Here is a 19,139-nt window from a genome sequence, read left to right on the forward strand (position 1 = left end):
TTCGAAACGCCACAACTCTATCGACTCAAAGGAGTTGTCGCGCTGCTACACGGCACTTTTGAAAGGCCGTTGAGTGGTTCAGGCGTTTCTCACAAAATTGTGTGGCGCTGCGGATCTTTATTTTCGTTTTCATGTCAGCAAAAGTTAAACAACATTAAAGCCACTTAAAAGCACTGTACTTTCTTTTATGTTTGTTTATATGGCGAAATGGCGGCGATACGACGGCAGCCGGCAGCACATGGAGTAGAGGGAGAGGGTACTAGACAACATGGAGGAAGGAATGAACACAAGCACGTCGCTGTTATCGAGAGTATGTGCAGTTCGCACATATGAAGTGGCAAAAATACTTTATTGAATAATAATTAACACTAATATACAGTATTTTTAGAGCATTTTGGTTTGATTTGTTCTTTCTAACCGTGAGTACGAGCACACTGTGAACGAGAGGGCATGTTAGCGCTGTTTCCGCTTCCGTTGCTCAAAGGCCGTCGAGATTTCAATAGAGTTGTAGGGTGCTCCGTTGACTCGATAGACTATTGACTCGGCGGCCTTCGAAACCGCCCGTGTAGCAGCTCGAACTTGACCTTTGAGTCAACTGATTATCGGTTGAAAGGCCTTCCAAACGCCCGTGTGACACGGGTATAAGTTGAGAAAAGCACACATTATAGTATATGTCTTTGCGCTTGCGAACCCATGAGAAACACAATTTGACTTACATTAAGAGCATAGGAAAGTGTGTCTACGTTTTCTTCTGTGCAGACGTCCTGTCGAGTTTCCAAGTGTCCCGCTCAGTTGCGATCTTGTTTGGACAGAAAAGAAGTTTGCATCGTTTTTTACTTTGATTCCGTCTACGCGAAACTGCATAGGTACTTTGATGTCTTCGTAAAAATTGCAACGAGACTTAAGATGGCTGCTGTCCACTTAGCCGTCTACCTTGCTGTCTACAGTGTGTATTGGAACAGCGTCAAAATTTTACTTGCGATAGGAATAGGTTGTGTTTAGAACCCGACGTCTATGACATTTTTCCGGCTCCCAAAATCGCTTCCGCTGCATTCAACCAGCAAAAGCATAGCCTTTAAAATGGAAATTTTAAATTCTATGCGATGTGGATTTGGAGAACACCTACTTACACGCAGTTTTTGCACTGGTTTGGGTCAAATTGTCTGAAGCCTCTTGTATGTCGCATGTCTAGACATCAAAAAAAAAAAAAAAATGCCGGGAAAAGAGACAAAGGTGCATTTTAATCTTAAAGACAACTATCATTTGGCAAGTGCATGATAGATGGCACCACAATACTAAGCTGCAGTATGTGGTGGGAGGGTTCGAGCCGAGGCGGCCGAGGAGGCAGGCTGAAGCCCGAGGGCCCCGGAGTAAAGACACACGCTCCGAGTCCCCAGCAGAAGTGCCCCCGTTTATTCACAGCACAGCCTTTATATGCTACATCCTATAGAGGGCGCCTCATAATCGGCTTAGCACTCGCGCCCTCTACCTCCCCCTTTTGGGAAAGTAACAGAAAGCAACCCCTTGCTCTCAGGTATACAACGTAATGACAAATGTCTCATGGCACGTTCTACAAGTTCAGCCGCACCGGCGGCCTAACACAACGTCCAGACCGAGTGCGTACAACTGACCCAGGCGGTCTTGAGGGAGTAGCCGGGGCAACCGGTGGCGATGCAACTGGTAGAGGAGTAAGTGCCCTGGGAGTTGGACTGCTGCACACAGGCTCTGGGCGAGTTGGAGTCTGTGGCAGGCTTTCAGATCCTCGTGTCCGTGGACTGGAGCTGCCGAGGTCTAGACCACCTGATGACGGAGACTGCTGCGGAACCAGATGTCTCCGGTTGCGGACGAGAGCACCTGCATCCGTCTGGACCACGTAGGAGCGTGGACGCTGCGCTGGGCTAAGAACAGTGCCAGCACAATCTGTGTCGCGAATCCACACTCTCTCTCCCTCCTCCAGGGGCCGCAAATCTTGTGCAGCATGTCGACGGTCAAAATCTTGACGCTGGCGACGTCGTTGGGTAGTGTCACGCCGGTGGAAGTCGGCAGCGTTAGGTGGTTCTGGAAGCAACGCGGCCATGGGGACCGGAAGGCGAGTCCTGAGGCTGCGCCCCATGAGCAGCTGAGCAGGGCTGTACCCGGTCACGCCAGGTGCGTTGCGGTATGCCAAGAGGGCCAAAGGCCAGTCCGGAGACTTCTTGAAGAGTTCCTTAACCGTCCGCACCATACGCTCGACTTCCCCATTAGACTGCGGGTACCTGGGACTGCTGGTGACGTGGGAGAATCCGTAGCTCTGGGCGAAGACGCGGAATTCTGCCGACGAAAATTGAGGCCCATTATCGCTGACGAGGGTCTCTGGGATCCCATGCCTTGCGAAGACACTTTTGATGATGGAGATCACCGCTGTAGACGTCGTCGAGCGAAGGGACAGCACTTCAGGGTACCTCGAGTAGTAATCTACGAGGAGAAGGTAGTCGGCTTCTTCGTGATGAAATATGTCCACCCCGACTCGCTCCCAGGGACGGCTAGGCGTCACGGTAGGCAGCAGTGGCTCTGCTCGCTGGACCCGCGTGGTAGCACAGTTGGGACAGTTCTCCACCATTGTCTTGATCTGACTCCCCATGGTCGGCCACCAGACAGCTCCCCTGGCGATGGCGCGGCAACGGTTCACTCCGAGGTGTCCGTCATGGATGAGGGAGAGGACGTGCTTCCGCAGAGAAGCGGGCACCAGCAGGCGTCCACCGCAGAGGAGAAGGCCGTCACCAATACTGAACTCGGCCCGATGAGCCCAGAACTGAGCCATGCTGAGAGGCAGATTCTCTTTCCTAGGCCACCCTTGCTCACAGTACAACTTGAGCTGCGCGCACTCCCCATCTGCAGCCTGGTGAGCTCGGAAGTCGTCGAGGAGGACTGCAAATGTAGGAGGGATAGCACGGAGTGCTTCTTGAACGTACAGCTCCACCTTGTCAACAGCTGGAGTCGCTGGCAGCTGGACGACTGGGTCCCTTGAGAGTGCATCTGCGGTGGCCAGCTGTTTCCCAGGAACGTACTTGACATCAAACTGGTACTGGAGAAGGCGGATGCGGAAGCGCTGGATTCGTGGTGGCATGAGATCGAGATCCGCGGTTCCTAGGAGCTGTACTAACGGCTTATGGTCGGTCTCGAGGGTGAAACGAAGACCCCGAAGAAACTCGTCGAATCGGTTGATGGCCCAGGTGGCAGCCAGTGCCTCCTTTTCGATCGGCTGTACCTCCGTTCCGTTTCAGTCAGCGCTCGAGAGGCGTATGCAACTGGTCGGCGCTCCCCTGATGGCTGGTCTTGAAGGAGGACAGCACCCAACCCGAAGGAACTGGCATCTGCGGAGACTGTCGTCAACAGTGCAGGGTTGTACCTTGCGAGGCAGATGTCCGACGACAGCATGCTCTTGAGCTTTTCAAATGCTGAAGCCTGCGCTGGTCCCCATGTCCAGGCTGCAAGCTTGTTCAGGAGACTTCTGATTGGCGCAGTCGTTTGAGAGAGGCCCGGGAGGAAGCGACCGACATGGTTGAGCATACCGAGAAAACGTTGGACACCATGAACGTCCTGAGGAGCTGGCATGCGCTGAATGGCGGCCACTTTCTCTGGATCCGGAGTGATGCCATTGGCACCGACGACAACGCCAAGGAACCGCACGCTGGACACGCCGAAAGTGCACTTGGCAGCGTTGAGGGTGACCCCCGCTTGTTGGAGGCGACCAAGGACTGCCTGGAGGCGTTGGTCGTGTTCTTCTGTGGTGCGGCCAAACACAAGGATGTCGTCCATAAGGTTAACAACACCAGCCAACCCTTCCAGCAGGCGAGACATCTGACGCTGGAAGTATTCCGGGGCCGATGTTATGCCGAATGGGAGGCGGCAGTAGCAATACCTGCCAAACGGAGTGATGAAAGTCGTGTACTTCTGGGAGTCGCGCGCCAGGCGTACTTGGTGGAAGCCTGAAGTTGCGTCCAACTTCGAGAAAACGCGTGCGTCACCGAGAAGTCCGAGGGTTTGGTCGACGGTCGGGAGTACGTGGCGTTCACGCAGAACGACTTGGTTGAGTTTGGTCAAATCAACGCACAGGCGGTAACCCCCCGCTGGCTTCGGGACGACGACAAGTCCCGCGCACCAGTCCGTCGGTTCGTCGACGCACCGGATCACGCCCTCCTGCTCCATCTTGTCGAGCTCCTTTTTGACTACGTCTCGTAGCGGTATCGGGATACGCCGGGCTGTGCTGAGGGCATACGGTACCGCGTCAGGCTTGATACGTATCGTGTACTCTTCCGGAAACGTGCCCAGGCCGGTGAAAAGGGCTGGAGGGACTTCACGAGGTGGTGCGTCCGGCAGAGCTGGTGCGACGGCGCCGACAAACTTGACGACCCCAAGGGCAACGATAGCGGGATAGCCGAGAAGTGGCTGCTCTTGTCCCGCAACGACGTAGAGGCGCTCGTTGACTTGCCTGCCTCTCCAAGACAGCGCCGCGTCGAAGGTGCCGAGAAGCTTCAGGGCTTGTTTCCCGGGTCCGAAAAGTTCTTCGCCTCGCGGCTTATCGAGGACGGCTGGGCAGCCGGGAAACGTGCGCGGAACCACCGAGACGTCGGCTCCAGAGTCCACTTTGAAGACGAGAGGGTTCCCGTTGACACGCACCTCAACGTACCGCCCGTTGCGGGCCACCGCCGCGACGGAGTGGAGCTCGACGGATCCGAGGCGCTTCCCTGAGCGACATACCGCCGCGAAGTGGCCTCGCTTCTTGCAGTGGTTACAGACCGCTTTGGCCGCTGGACAGTCAGACCGTCGGTGAAACTCGTGACCGCAAAATCCGCATTGCCTACTTAGGCCTAGGCCGCATTTCAAAGCCTCGCCAGCTCTGTTGCTCGAGTGCGAACCGTCGGGTCGGTCACGTGACGCAAAGTCAGCAAAGTTGCCAGAGTCCCGTCTATTGCGTCGTCCGCGTGCACGCTGCGCGGGTTTACGCGAAGTCGCCGCGTCCACGTGAGCTGCCGTAAGCGGTTGCCCAGCGGTGAGGGACAGGCGTTGTCTTTCGCGTTCGGCGTCTTCGTGCTGACGAGCTTGCACGAGTGCGTCGTCCAGGGAAAGGCTCGGAGTGCGGCACAGCTTGTCTGAAAGGCGAGAATCCGCCAAACCCACGACGAAACGGTCGCGAACAAGACGCTCTTCAACGGCAGGTGACGGGTAGTTACACTTGCGTACCATGTTCCGAAGGGCCGTGAAGAAACTGTCGACGGTTTCGCCTGGCTCTTGCGTCCGCTTGTGGAACCGAGAGCTCTCGTACACCTCGTTTACGGGGTGCACGAAGTAGCTTGTGAGCCGCCGGGTGACTTCCGCGTAGGACTTGTACGCTTCTTCATCGGACATGAGCGAACTGAGGACAATGCGTGCACGGGGGCCCATACAGTAGAGGAGAGTCCTAACCCTCGTCTCGTCCGGGGCTGCGTGCATGCCGGTGGCGAAGGCATAGTCCTCAAATTGCCGTAACCAGGGCAGCCACTCGCCGACATCGTCGAAGGGGAACGGAGCGGGACTCCGGAGACTGGCGGCAGCGAGAGCAGGAACTGGAGCGTCTTTGTTAGCCATGGCAAGTCGCGGGAACCACGGATCCCACTTCTGACACCATGTGGTGGGAGGGTTCGAGCCGAGGCGGCCGAGGAGGCAGGCTGAAGCCCGAGGGCCGCGGAGTAAAGACACACGCTCCGAGTCCCCAGCAGAAGTGCCCCCGTTTATTCACAGCACAGCCTTTATATGCTACATCCTATAGAGGGCGCCTCATAATCGGCTTAGCACTCGCGCCCTCTACACAGTAAACACTGACTTCATCAAGGTGCACGGTAATTTTGCCTTGCTTGAGCAAGCTAGTTATTGTGCGCCCGAAGCAGCAATTGGTGAGCGAGAGCATGTACACTTAAACCTCGATATAACGAACTTCAGTATAACGAAATTGTCGATATAACGAAGTATTGAGTGTTTCATAACCTCTTGTTCATAGAACACCATGTATTTAGAACCTCAATGTAACAAAGCGTCTTTATACGCGATTTTAATATAACGATATTTTACTGCCGCCGCAAAGGCATACCGAGACAACAAAGGGAAACTTCCGCGGATGCAGGTGGTCAAATGATTGAATTATAAGCGGCTGCTTCCGAACGCACCTCAAATACCTCTCAAATCGTGCGCCACGCGACAAAAGTCCAAGTGCGGATAAGGTCCTATCGCGCGCCGCGCACTGTGTGCTTTTTTTTTTTTTTTTTTTTTTAGGTGCGAGTGAAAGCGTTCGAGGGTGAGACAAGAAATATGGCGGCTTCACGAGTGCCGCCTTCCCGCGCGATCAAAGGAAAAGAGGGGGAGGGGAGTGAACTTACGGGATCAAGCGCGCACGAGGAGTTGGCTGGGGGGGAGTGGGGCCAAGTTGGCGCGCGTCTCAATTTCTGGCGCGCGTCTCGGCCGTGGCTGCACATGGCTGTAAGCGCGGCTGAGCGCAAACGCAGCCGCGCACCCTGCTTTAGGGCCCATTCACACTTGCGACTAAGCGAGGTCGCGCGACCAATTGCGACTGGCGACCAGAAAACTACTCAAGACGAATGATGTTAACACTTACAAATGCGACCGACGAGTCGCTAAACCGAAATCTATCACGATATGCCGTTCACGTCTGCTTGAAATGTCATCGCCGCGTAAAATAAGCGTCAGCGTATACGGACGTCCTGTTCCTTCGCATCTGATTGGTTCAGCTGTTCTGCGACTGCGGTCGCGCGACTGGCCCGAAACGGTCGCATTTCGAGAAAAGCGACCATTTTCGACTACTTGACACTGGTCGCTTTGCGACCAACTTGGTCGCGCGACTTCGCCTAGTCGCAAGTGTGAATGGGCCTTAGAGGTAATGTGCCGCGACAGCAGCCGCGTTTATGTTTGTTGAAAAGCGCCGGCAACTGGGAGCGAATACTTCGTTTGCCTCTCGTTTCAACGGGACTCCGAAACTCGAGATTACGCTACTTCCAATACCAAACGCGCGTGAAGACAGCTTACATGATGCCATGCCCTCTCGGCACGCCCACTTTTTGTACACGCGGCAGATTGCTCGTTAATTCGGATTTTACGGGACTGAAAAAAAAAAAAAAAAATATCGGAATTAACCGAATGTCGAATTATCGAGGGTATCAAGAAAATAAACAAATGTTTACTACGTCAATACGACGTTATTTACACTCTGAAACAGCTAATTATGTTTCTATTTTGCACAAACGCAATGCGGAAGCTGCAATTCTCGTCATCTCGTGGCTGATTAGAGTTCGCAGCGGCGAGGGTTTGCGACTTCCTTCACAGCGCGGCCGCGGCGCGCGTCTTCATTCGAGAGGTGCTATTCACTAGCCCGCGCACATCCCGATTATTTTTTCGCCAATGTCGCCGGGTCGCCGTCCATCGCGATGTCGACGGTGCTTTTCATCCTCGACTGCTTTGCACTGAGTAAAAAAATGTCGCAGTTTCGCCCGAAAGGCGAAGCATCAATTGCGATAGCAAATTGGTAGAGAGCTATTCGGAGTAGGGATAGTAGAGTAGTTTTATCGGCCGCATAAACTTGGACACATTCGCTTTCTAACTGAATTGAAAAGTGTGGTGTCATCGCGCACAAGCAAACATGAATGGATCACACTGAATGACCGCAGACAACGACTGTCAAAACGCTGGCAGCAAGCGCAGCCGCTGCAGCCAGCGGGCGAAGAAGCGTGCGGTCTATCGCTTCAATGGAAACTGAGCGGCACTTAAAGGTCAGAGCCGTGTGGAGATAAGAGACGGTGCGGGCGACGGCCACCACAGCCAGTGTGCAAGCGTATTTGTTGGCAGAGTAGAAGCTGCCCCCCCCCCCCCCCCTCCCTCCCGCGCTGCGTCCCCGCTTTTTTTTTTTTTTTTTTTTTTTTTTTTTTTGCTTTCGCTTGGGAGATTGCGTTGCCAGTTCCCCCTTGCGCTGGGTTGCAAGATAAGCATTTGGTGCCGTAGCACAGCGTCTCCCCGCCTCCCTACCCCCCCGGCCTTTCGCGCGACAATCGCGTTTGCTTTCCGCCGTGCGTTGGCTCTCCGTGATAGCGCGCGTCCCCCGCGCGCTTTTACTCGCGCATACGGCGCGCGGCGACGATTTTATCGCCCTTGGAATCTATACGGAACCTCACGGCGACGACGACGGCAGAAATCCCGTTGAAGTGTCCATGTAATTGCTATCGCAATAAAACGAGACTACTGTTTGCCGCGGCCGCTGCCAACGCGATCATACACGGCGACCTTGCGGTTCTGAAGGTGCGCGGCCGACGCGCGCACCGAGTCAAAACGCAACTACCGTTTGCTGCAACTGCGGACGAAATCGCGGTCGTTATCGGCGTGATCATGGATGGCGGCTACTCGATCGGTTATGAAGGCAAGCGGCCGACGCGCCTACCGAGTCAAAACGAAACTACTTTTTGCCGCAACCGCTACGGACGAAACCGCGGCCGCTATCAACGCGATCACGGATGGCGACTTCGCAGTTTTGAAGGCTCAAATAGGCATGAAACGTTCTGGCGTTGCTATCATGCCCCTACTATAGTGCCTAGAATATACTTATATTCTGGTAGGCACTATACCCCTACCATTTTAACTGATGGCTATGGCGATGCGAACTCCGTCGCTTCGTTTCGGTGGACGCTAACGCTGTTATGGCTCGTTTGCGTCGCACATTTGCTGCGCTCGCCGAGCTCCGAGAGTTGTCCGAATTAACGAGAGTGCCATTGCATTAAATAATGCATACGCCTGCCGGGAGCAAAGGACGTGTCCGAATTAACGAGCTTTTACTACCTCTAAAGCAGGGTGTGCGGCTGCATTTGCGCTCAGCCACGCTTACAGCCATGCGCACGCCATCAGCCGTGGGGGCGGAGTGGACACGACGCGAAAGTGTGGCTGGCTTCGCTTCATTCGTACCGCCGATGTGAAGAAATCGTTGATGAGCCATGAAACCGTATCATTCGTTGCCGTCTCCCAAATTCAACCAAATGAATTGTTTTCTCATTTTGCTTTTTTTTTTTTTCTATTGCGATAATTCGGAAAATTCTGCGGCCCGTTTCCGTGTAAGAAAAATCGATCGGTGACTGTACTTATTTGCATAAAAGGTCGAATTTCGATATAACGAAGCAAATTGCCGATTTTATCGACTTCGTTATATCGAGGCTTAACTGTACATCAGGGACGCCACCGGATGTGAGATAGACCTGTAGAACTTGGTATTGCAAAGTGTTCCAGTTGCAGTTTTGTGTGAATAGCATTTAGCTCTTTTTTCCCCAGTGACAAAATTGGGCTTTGGCAGCTTGTTCCCACCGAAAATGAACATTGCACCTTGTTGCGTAAAACAAGTGCAATATGTTGCCTGTGTGCACTCTTATGATTTCACATGTTTATTATCGCAGGTTCAAGCCACATGCTGTTGATTTTCACAGAAACACACATTGTTCTGATTTTGTATTAACTTAAGAAATTTCTCAACAGCTAAGTGACGCAACGTGGCAGAGTTCTCACAAAAAAATTGTCTTGCAGATTCCCGAAATACATGTCTTCTTACCAACAAATCACTTCAGCAGCAACAAGAACTTCTTTTTTCATGTCTTCTAGAAAACTGGGTTTTCTGAAGCTGCGTTAGCTGTGAAGCTGTGTTGAAGTCTGAAGGCCTTTTGTGCAGACTTGCACCTCGTCTCTTGAGGTTTTGTCCTTGCCACTTCCCGCTTGCTAAACATGTTCCACTGCCAGGTGCAGGCTTCGGATTTTTGTGAGTAGTGAAAATACAGAGATATGCTTATGTTGTGAATCTTGAGGACTATACTCCAACATGCAAGGGACGATCAAAGAAAAGACAAACATTACCACTACTCGTAGCTAACAAACATTTCTTGCAAGAAAACAGTACATATGTAGTCATACAGGAACAACTGTGCATGTGCCAACAATTAAAAAGTTAAATCAAACGACATAAAGGGGGGAGGGGGGGAAACCGCCCAAAAGGTGTTTAAAAAAAAAGGAGCAAAATCTATTTGGTCAACAATGACACAGAGGCACAGCTAACGCATTTCTAATAATATAATAAGCCTCCATTACTTCACATGCGGCCCTCCACTTTTGCTGAAAAGAAGACCGTGCAGTTGCGTGCCTCGTCTGTTTGGCACCTTGTTTTCAAGATTAATCTATGCTAACTTGCCTAGGTCTTGGTTCTTATGCTGTGAACCCCTGAGGCCATCTGGAAGTACTTTGTGGCACCTAATTTTCCATCCCGTGCACACTGGACTGGTCTGCATTATTTCTCTCTCTCCGTCCGCATTGTTGAAGGCATGTCTGCCTTTCCTTGCAGCGACCACTCCGCTGTGCCTTATGTTGGGGAAGCAGTGGCTGTTGCTGCTGCTGCTGCAGAGATCTTCACGCCGGCAGAGGACTGCACCGACGATCATGCTCTGGCACTCCTGCTGCAAGCTGAGTACGACCGCGAGCACGACACCGTGCTTGGTGTCGAGGAGAGAAAATTCAATGGCAAGAGCAAAGGTAGGCCGGTGTGCCAGAGGGCAGCATCATGTTTCACTATCTTTTGCATAGGACCGCGCATGTCTGTGATAGACAGTTGGTGCTGCCACGGTCAATCACTGTGTTAATGGCACTCTATCTCACCTTATCATTCCGGGCAGTTCAAATTGTGTTTTTGTCTGCATTTAAGAACATTTACAGTAGACGTTCATTAATTCAACTCCGGTTATTTTGATTTTTCGTTTAAGTCAATGTGACCACAAAAGCGACCCGGGTCCTCTAGTGGCAGCGTCTGACTTGGTGGAGCTTATGGGACAGTGAATGCATTGAAAAGTCATCTCCTATCGAAAACTGCCATTTTCGGCTTGCCCTAGTAAGATTTTCAAGCAATAAACGTAGCTCATAATGTTTGATTACGGAATTTACCCGATTCTAACATGTTTTATTTTTTCTTATTTTTTTAAAGACTATTAGGCCAAAAAATTGCGTGCGCTGTGCAGTCGGACACTGAACTAAAACCGCCTTCGCAATGTTTGTATGCTTTACCGCAGAACACCATTGTATCGCGGCGAAGCAGACTTCAAAAATCATGCGGCGTAGCTGACTTTAGAAACCGGCTGCCATTGTGCAACACAAATTAAATTCTTGCCCATTTTTCTTGCTAAAAACATGGGTGCACATTAGCATTCTACTTAGTTTTGGGGCTTTTGTGGAATTTCTACATTATCATTTTATTTGACACATTGAAATTGGCCTCGCGGGTGATTTGTGGGCGTGTTAGAATGAGGAAAATACTGCCAAATGAATCAGCAGTGTGTGTTGGTGTTCCATCCGCATCTTGTTTAATTTGACCTGCTGGACAATTCAATGAATTTTGTAGATCTCATCAGGGTCAAATTAACAGAAGTTGGCTGTAACAGAAGAATGACTTGATTAACAGAAGTCTTTTTATTGAGGGATGTACACCCGGAGACAAAATAAGCCGGGTCATGAAATCTGAGAAAAAGCTTAATGTCTTCGCAGCCTCACAACACAGCCTGGTATTTGCATTTTGGGCTTTGACTAGAATATGCTAACAACATTGTCGTATGCAGTTTTACTGGCTACTGTTACAGGCTGCGGATATGTTCAGGTTTTTATTAGATTTCATGCCACGGCTTATTTTGTTGCTGGGCGTACATTTATGGTTTGCATAAACACCATTGTTCAAGATGTTCTTTTTTCTAGTTTGTGAAGCTGCGTCTTTGTGCATTTTTCTCATGCCCGCTCACAAGTGCTTCCTTTCCTGTCTTGAATTGTGGGTACTCCATGGCTGAAATGGCAAATTGATTGAGACCGTATGCTTTGTGATGTTAGGCTCAGGCTAATTGAGGGCCTCGTGAAGTTTTTCGCAATAGTGTTGGCCATCTTTGGTGGCTGCAGTCCTTCAGATGACTACACGCTTTGCGCAGTGAGTGTGTCATTTGACAACTACCGACGGGCACGGGAGCCAGTGCTGTCAGACTCTGAGGACGAAGACGAGGATGGTCTGGATGGTGGCCTAGGCGCAGGTGGCGCCCGACACTGGGACTCGTTTGAGCGGGACCAAAAAACTGCGCAGGCTATTGGTCGTTCAGGCGTGGCCCGTCAGCCAGGTGGAGGCTTCACCACCAAGCACGATGCCACTGTCTGTGGGCGCCGGAATGCCTGCCGGTGAGTGCCGTGAATGACTGGCTTAATTGGGCTCAATGAATCATGTTCGCTGAACTTTTTGCCTCAGAGGGCTTAATTAGCTTTTGCAAATAGTATTGGAGGAAGCTGCAGGTCTTTCGCTTGCACATGCGTCTTTAGTATGCAGGCAACCTCAAACTTTCCTTGCTTTGACACAGGCTAGTTGAATTGCTTTTTACTGTTACATTTGTCTTGTGCTGTTACACAATTTGCTCTGATGACACATGGTGTCGCAGTGTTCAGGAAAACAGAAAATGGGGCGAGTGTAGATTTGTCATGTAACATGAGGGTAAAAAGTGATATCAATGAAAGAAAATGTGGTGAGATCAGTGCTTGTCCCTGTTCCACCTTTTTGATCCTTGTCATTCTTGGCACTGATGTTACCTGATGAATATCCAGCATTTCTCGCCCTATAAATGTGCGTTTTCTGTTTTCACCTTTGCTGAGTGCGCTCGTGGTATAACATCTCACTTCTGCTACTGTGCAGGGTGATGGAGTTGCCCCCTGGCATCTCGACGGGGGACGGTGGGGGTTTCGACATGCGGCTGTCAAACCACGTGTACAATTCCCTCAAGGTGCACTCTGCCCAGGAGGGGCGTCGTGCGGCCCGGTTACACGACAAGCGAGAGAAGGCCACCGCAGTGAGTGCCGCTAGATCACGCTCTCATTATGCTCGTGGCTGAACGATTGCCTCTGAAGTCACCCTGTGGCATGAAAGGAAAACGGGCCAATAGTGATTGCTTCGCACATCGCTGCATGCTTGCTCTACAGCCAGGGTTGTCTTCTGGTTCAAGTAGCTGTAACGAATGTTCTAAATGATAGCAGGTGTCACATATAGAAAAAAAAAAACTCGCCGTGGTAGCTCGATGGCTATACCATTCCGCTACTGAGCTCGAGGTGGCGAGTTGGATTCCCAACCATGGCGGCCGCGTTTCCATGTGGGCGAAATGCTAACATACTGTTGTACTTTCGTTTACTTCAATGCACAGTCAAACCTCGTTATAACATAATGGGCTATAGCAAGGTTGGGCTGTATATCAAGCCGCCTACCCCCCCCCCCCCCCCCCCCCCCGTTTTTTTTTTTTTACTAGATTGAAGAGTGGTCATATCGACATGCCACATTTTTTTGTAAATGCATAGTTGTGGGATTATTCTACGCTGCATCCACTGAGACATTCAATAGATCAAGCATTTCAAAGGACTTGCGGAAACTTGCATTGGAGGTACTGCACGGCCAGTATGGCATATGCAGGCCTAGGAGTGTATATTTTATACTACACTTGTGGTGGGTAGCTGAAGGTCTAAGCTGTGGCAAAAACATCCGATACCAAGCCACGGCGTTTTTATAGGTGACGTAACTTTCCCCGAGACCTACGGGTACTTTGCATCTGTCTACATGGCCTTTCATTCTTGAGCACTAGCCCAGCTTGGGTCATACTAATGACCCAACTGTCAACATGAAAGCACCCACACATATCACCACCATGCTGTACACACGTAAGTTTGTGTGCCATGTGCTGTGCACATCACATGCAGGAAGCAAGAAGGACAGTCTGGTGTACTGACCATAGTTTGTGCTAAGCAGTGCGTCATTTGTCATTGGCCTAGTTAGACCATCTGCTAGCTTTTTCTTTGCCAAGCTGCTGCTCGACCCTGCAGCTTCTGTAGCAATTACTGTGTTTAAGCCAGTGTCTGTGTGTCCCTGATGCAGGAGCAATCGCTGGATCCAAACACGCGGCTGCTGCTCTACAAGCTGGTCAACAGGGAGATCCTCGACCAGGTGAACGGCTGCATCAGCACGGGCAAGGAGTCCTGCGTCTTCCACGCTGCTGGGGGAAAGTAAGCGCTGCTGCCTTTTATTGCGATAACAATTATATGGACACTGCAAGCGGATTTCTGTCGCCGTGATGTTCCGTATAAAGTCCAAAGGCGATAAAATTGTCGCCGCGCACCGTAAGTGCGAGTGATCTCCTGCGCGCTTTCACGGAGAGCGAACGCACGGCGCGCGAAACACCGTGGGAGGGGGGGCGATGCTGTGCAGCAGCACCAAATGCGTATCTTGCAACCATGCGAAAGGGGAACTGGCGACTCAATCTCCCACGCGAAAGGAGGAAAGCGGGTACGCAGGGTGGGTGGGGGGGGGGGGGAGGGGGGCGGCTTCTGCTCTGCAATGGTAACTATAAAAGTGTACTTGTACTTTGCGCCAGTGCGGGCTGTCGGGCGCACCAATCTTGAAAGCGATCTCCACACGGCTCTGTCCTTTGTATGCGCTGTGCTTTCGCCGCTAAGTTTCTGTTTAAAAAATAGGCCGCATGAACCTTCGCTCGCTGTGGCAGCACGCTTGCTCACGCCAGTGGCGCACCGACGGGGGGGGGGGTTCGGGGGCTGTAACCCCCCCCCCCCCTGAGGCCGACTTAACCCCTCCTTTTGTTTAACCTCTTTTCTTTCCTTGCGCATTTGAGTACTGCAACTAAAATGTAAGACGTGCAATCGTCTGCACACTCGCAAAAAGCGCATTTTTTGGCAATTTCCCGTGAACAAATTGAAATTAGTGCTGTTTAGATGGTATTGGCAAACTGTCAACCCCCCCCCCCCCCCCTGGCAGAGATCCTGGGTGCGCTACTGGCTCACACCAGCGTTTTGACAGTGGTTGTCTGCGGTCATCGAGTGTGATCTATTCATGTTTGCTTGTGCGCGCTGACACCACACTTGTTAGTTCAGCTAGTAAGCAAAAGTGTCCAAGTTTATGCAGCCAATAAAACTACTATCCCTACTCTGTATAGCTCTCTACTAATTTGCTATCGCAATTGATGCTTTGCCTTTCGGGCAAAACTGCGACATTTTTTTATAGCCCTTCTGTTCTTTCCCCACAAATAGGGGTGTGTGAATATTAAATAGTAGATTTTGAATCGAATAGTAAGAACATTTGTCACAAGATTTAATGCTTACAAGTTTTGCCCAAGGGAACACGGAGCTGCACATGCTTGGAAGCCTCCTGTCATTGCATAACAGGAATGTAGCAAGCTGTCAGTAACTTAATTAGGTACGTAGAAGTAAAGGTATGCAGTTTGGTCTACTTTTATTAAAGGGAACGCCAAATTTGTATTCCAGCACTGATTACAGCTTAGTTCTAGGGGGATACTGCGCTATAAAAACATGGACAACAGAAGTATAAGTGGACAGGATGTGCACAATCCTGTCCACTTTTAACCACCAACTAGCCCAACTTGCCGCTCTACAGCTTAGTTCTAGTATATGAAGGTCTGGAAAATATTTTTTTATCATAGAATTTCTTTGGAATAGTATCAAGTGCTCTTCCATTTTCTGTGAAATTAATAAATAACTGACATTCTGTTGTACTGAATACAAGTGAGATTCTAAGTATGACAGTGGATCTGTGTTTCATGGCTGCCTTTTATTTATTGCGTAGAAAGTTTTTCTTTCAAGTTTATCTCCAAAATACAGAAGGGCTATCCCAACTTTACGGCAGCTGGGTTATTGTAAGGCCAACCTGCGTGACACAAAGAAAGGAGCGCGCACCACGTGACTCAATCATCGTTCCGCATGTAGCCGGTGCCGACAATAAAGAGCAGGCAGCGTCCGTGCCATCATTGTCAGGTTCGGCGTGATTTGCTATGTGCCAAAGAATCTGAAATCTCGAGGTTCACAGCAAGTTGAGAACTTTGCACAGCCCTCTCGCGAATTCGCCGTGTGGCCTTCTCGATTTCAGAACCTCTGACGGTGGCAAATTATGCTGATCCCGACAATGAAAAGGCCCCTTTTCTTTACCGTCCGCCCGACCATGGTCAACCCAGTGGCTACGTGCAAAGCTAAGCAGCTTTGAAATGGTCTACTCCTATGGTCTGCCCAGTGTGAGCTACCATTATTGCCTAAAATTCTTCCTAAGGCAGGCCGGAAATGGCCACTTTCAACTAGAGGTGATGTGGGTTCAATGCATTCACTGTCCCCTAAGCTCTGGCGAAACATGTTGCCACTTAGTCACCATAGGGGTCACGCATGGCCGTGCTGTCTGGTCAAGTTCGAAATAACTGGAAAATGCCACTTTTAGGATCGAAAGAACTAAAGTTTATGCCAATAAAAATGCATAAGAGCTGGGAGGGACCTTCGGTCGGGGTGGAGTCGAATTGGCGTAAGTGTACTGTATTCGGTATTCGCACTACCCTACTTTATTTACATCACGAAGATGTTTGGGGCCTTGCACAAAAGAGCCATTACGGAGACTTGATTGGGGGTCCATGCCCCTTTACATCCCAACCTCATGCTGCACAGCTGCGCCAGAAATGCGTTTAAAATTTGTGTCTACCTAACATGGTATTCAAACTTTTCCTCGTAGTGCTGCATTCCTTTCCTTGCTTTCTGAAGCCAAATAAAAGCGGCTGGTTTGTTAATTCACAACTCATGTTGACTTATAGTTGTCCTTCTGCATCAGTATTCCTTCGAACACTTCTTAAAGGAAGCGAGAGGACCAACAGGGTGTGATCACTCTGTGCAGGAGTGAGGAATTTGAAGGTGCCCATGGAGTGCGCAGTGAAGGTGTTCAAGACCACGCTGAACGAGTTCAAGAACCGGGAGCAGTACATCCGCGAGGACTTCCGCTTTCGAGATCGCTTCAACAAGCTGAATCCGCGGAAAGTTATCCACCTATGGGCTGAGAAGGAGATGCACAACCTGAAGAAGTGAGTGTTTCTGTGGAAACAGCCCATTTCACACTTGACACACAGCAGTTCAAAAAAATTCATCAGCATGTGAAGAGCATTCATGTGTAGGTACTTGTAATAGACACAGCCTGTCGACTAGGCTAATTTTGTAGAGTGGTCGAGGCTGCATTTGCTTGTTGTGCGTGTCCCACTCCCCCGCGTTGTGGAGATGGGTTCACACGAGGCTTACCCCATGAGTGACGGTCAGGAAAGGGGACGACACTCCTCCACCTTGCAACGCATAAAGGCACTACCGCAGGGTTTGGCAACTCTCCGATGCGGCGCAAAGAAGGCTCCGGAATTAAATCGCTGACAAACGTGTGCGCCTGCTGCACTAGGGCTAACTGGGTAGCAGGCCACCAAGCACAAGAATGTGAAGTCGCAGGAGCAGAGGTCCCACGTAACCGAGTCGTTGCAGGCCTGTGAGCATCTTCCGGGGCGATAAATTAACCGGCGATTAGTTATACACCAGCGTGTGTTTATACACTAGCATTGGTAAGAAGCGGGCAAGCATGGCCCGAGCTTTAGGAATTTATTGTTTTGTTTATCAAGGCTGACGTTCATGTGAAGGTATTTTGTATATCACAGGGGATCACAAAACTCGATGTGCTCACTTGCAAACTAGCGTGCCTACGGCGGCACTCATGTGCACTGCCATGCAGTGAAGGATGCCACACTTGCCAGTTCTGCAGTTCCATTCGTTGCCACGAAAGCAGCACCACTTGTTAGCGTGAATATTTTTTTAGCTTGTAATATGCATAGAATAAAGCGCAAACACCTACTACAGTGCAGACCGCTTATGACGTAAGTCGCCGGAGTTGTGAATATCCGCACTATAAGCGGTACCGCACTATAACCAAAGCAACAGTTTTCAAGTCTCGCACATATGCAACACATGTGCACCAAGCCGCCATGCATATGCGACAGTCGAGGAATGCGGCTAGAATGTTTGCATTGAATTTACAGTCGAATCTCATTAATTCGAACCAAATCACGCGGCGGCGCCTCCGACCGGCATTGCTCCAGCACCGCCATAGAGTAAAAGCTTTGGAGAGACCCCTCAATGTCGCGTGCAAACAAAAGAAAAAAAAAAAGAAAGAGAAAAAAAGAAAAAAAAATGCGGCGGAAATTTCACCCTCTCTCAAATGGTAAGGTCGCCGATTCTGCGTTGCGCCGGAACATGCGTGTACGTGCCGACGTCTCAGCCACGCTACCGTAGCCACGCATAGAAAATGGCAGTGAAACCTTCTTTCTCCTTTATGCTTCCTCTACTTTCTAGTCACGTGTTGACCTTGCACGCTGTGGCTACGGCGCAGACAGAAGCAGCGGCGCTGTCCCAGGCCAGCCAACAAAACTGCCCACGCCGGCAAACGCCCGCTTCCCGATAACAGCAGAAAACGAAACTTCAAGAAGCTGGCGCCGAGCCGGCTCGAGCGGCGCCTGCACGGCGGCGAGCGCGCACGGTGACACTCGAAAGTGAGGGAGCTACGAGGGAGGGCGAGGGGAGCGACCGAAGCAGTGGAGTTGCCGAGGCGAAATCCGCTTTCCTGCCGCCCTCCTCCCTCACATTCCACGGTCTCCGCGTGCGCCCTTCGCCGTGCCGTCCCGGCACCACCCGCTCCTGAAGTTTCGTTTACTGCCGTTATCGTGAAGCGAGCATTGGCCGGCGTTGGCAGTTTCGCGGCCCTCGCTCGCTATGCGCGCCGTGATATTTCACGACTCGCACTCAAGATTCTGGTTTCAGCCTCACTGGCTGTTCGTTCACACCACGTGCCCTTCTCCTCCACTTCGTCTCTCTTTCTTTCTCGAGCACTCCTTGGGGCGCCCGTTTGAGGGGAGCGTTCGCCGTCTCCGCTGACTTCCGTACTCCCAGATAGCCGCACTGTAACCAGTATTTCGTTTCCTGCAACTGCACTATAAGTGATATGTGTATACATGGAGTGCTATTGGAAAATTAATGGGAGTTTGAAAAGACCGCACTATATCCGGTCCTGCACTATAAGCGGTTACGTTATAAGTGGTCTATACTGTATATGTTATAAAGGCTACGATTTCAAACAGCACATATGGTGCACTTAATAACAGCTGACTTACGTGCAGCAGTCTACGGTTACGTGGTCAGCATCCAACTCTATTACCAAGGTTTCACCTCAA

The 19,139-nt window shown here is 50.8% G+C and overlaps 2 protein-coding genes across 2 annotated transcripts in view; one reads left to right on the forward strand and one right to left on the reverse strand.

The window, feature by feature from the left end:
• LOC119450819 (serine/threonine-protein kinase RIO3-like) overlaps positions 1–19,139 on the forward strand; it is a 29,303-nt gene that overhangs the window by 1,590 nt on the left and 8,574 nt on the right. Inside the window, 5 exon segments of the mRNA XM_049666262.1 lie at positions 10,391–10,578; positions 12,009–12,249; positions 12,755–12,908; positions 13,979–14,112; positions 16,788–16,964. Of these exon segments, the coding sequence (XP_049522219.1) occupies positions 10,391–10,578; positions 12,009–12,249; positions 12,755–12,908; positions 13,979–14,112; positions 16,788–16,964 (894 nt within the window).
• Positions 1,571–2,224, reverse strand: LOC125944860 (uncharacterized). Its single transcript, XM_049666261.1, has one exon. It carries the CDS (start codon positions 2,222–2,224, stop codon positions 1,571–1,573), a length of 654 nt encoding a protein of 217 aa, XP_049522218.1.

The sequence above is a fragment of the Dermacentor silvarum genome, chromosome 4 (genome assembly GCF_013339745.2).
Source record: "Dermacentor silvarum isolate Dsil-2018 chromosome 4, BIME_Dsil_1.4, whole genome shotgun sequence".
Taxonomy (NCBI): domain Eukaryota; kingdom Metazoa; phylum Arthropoda; class Arachnida; order Ixodida; family Ixodidae; genus Dermacentor; species Dermacentor silvarum.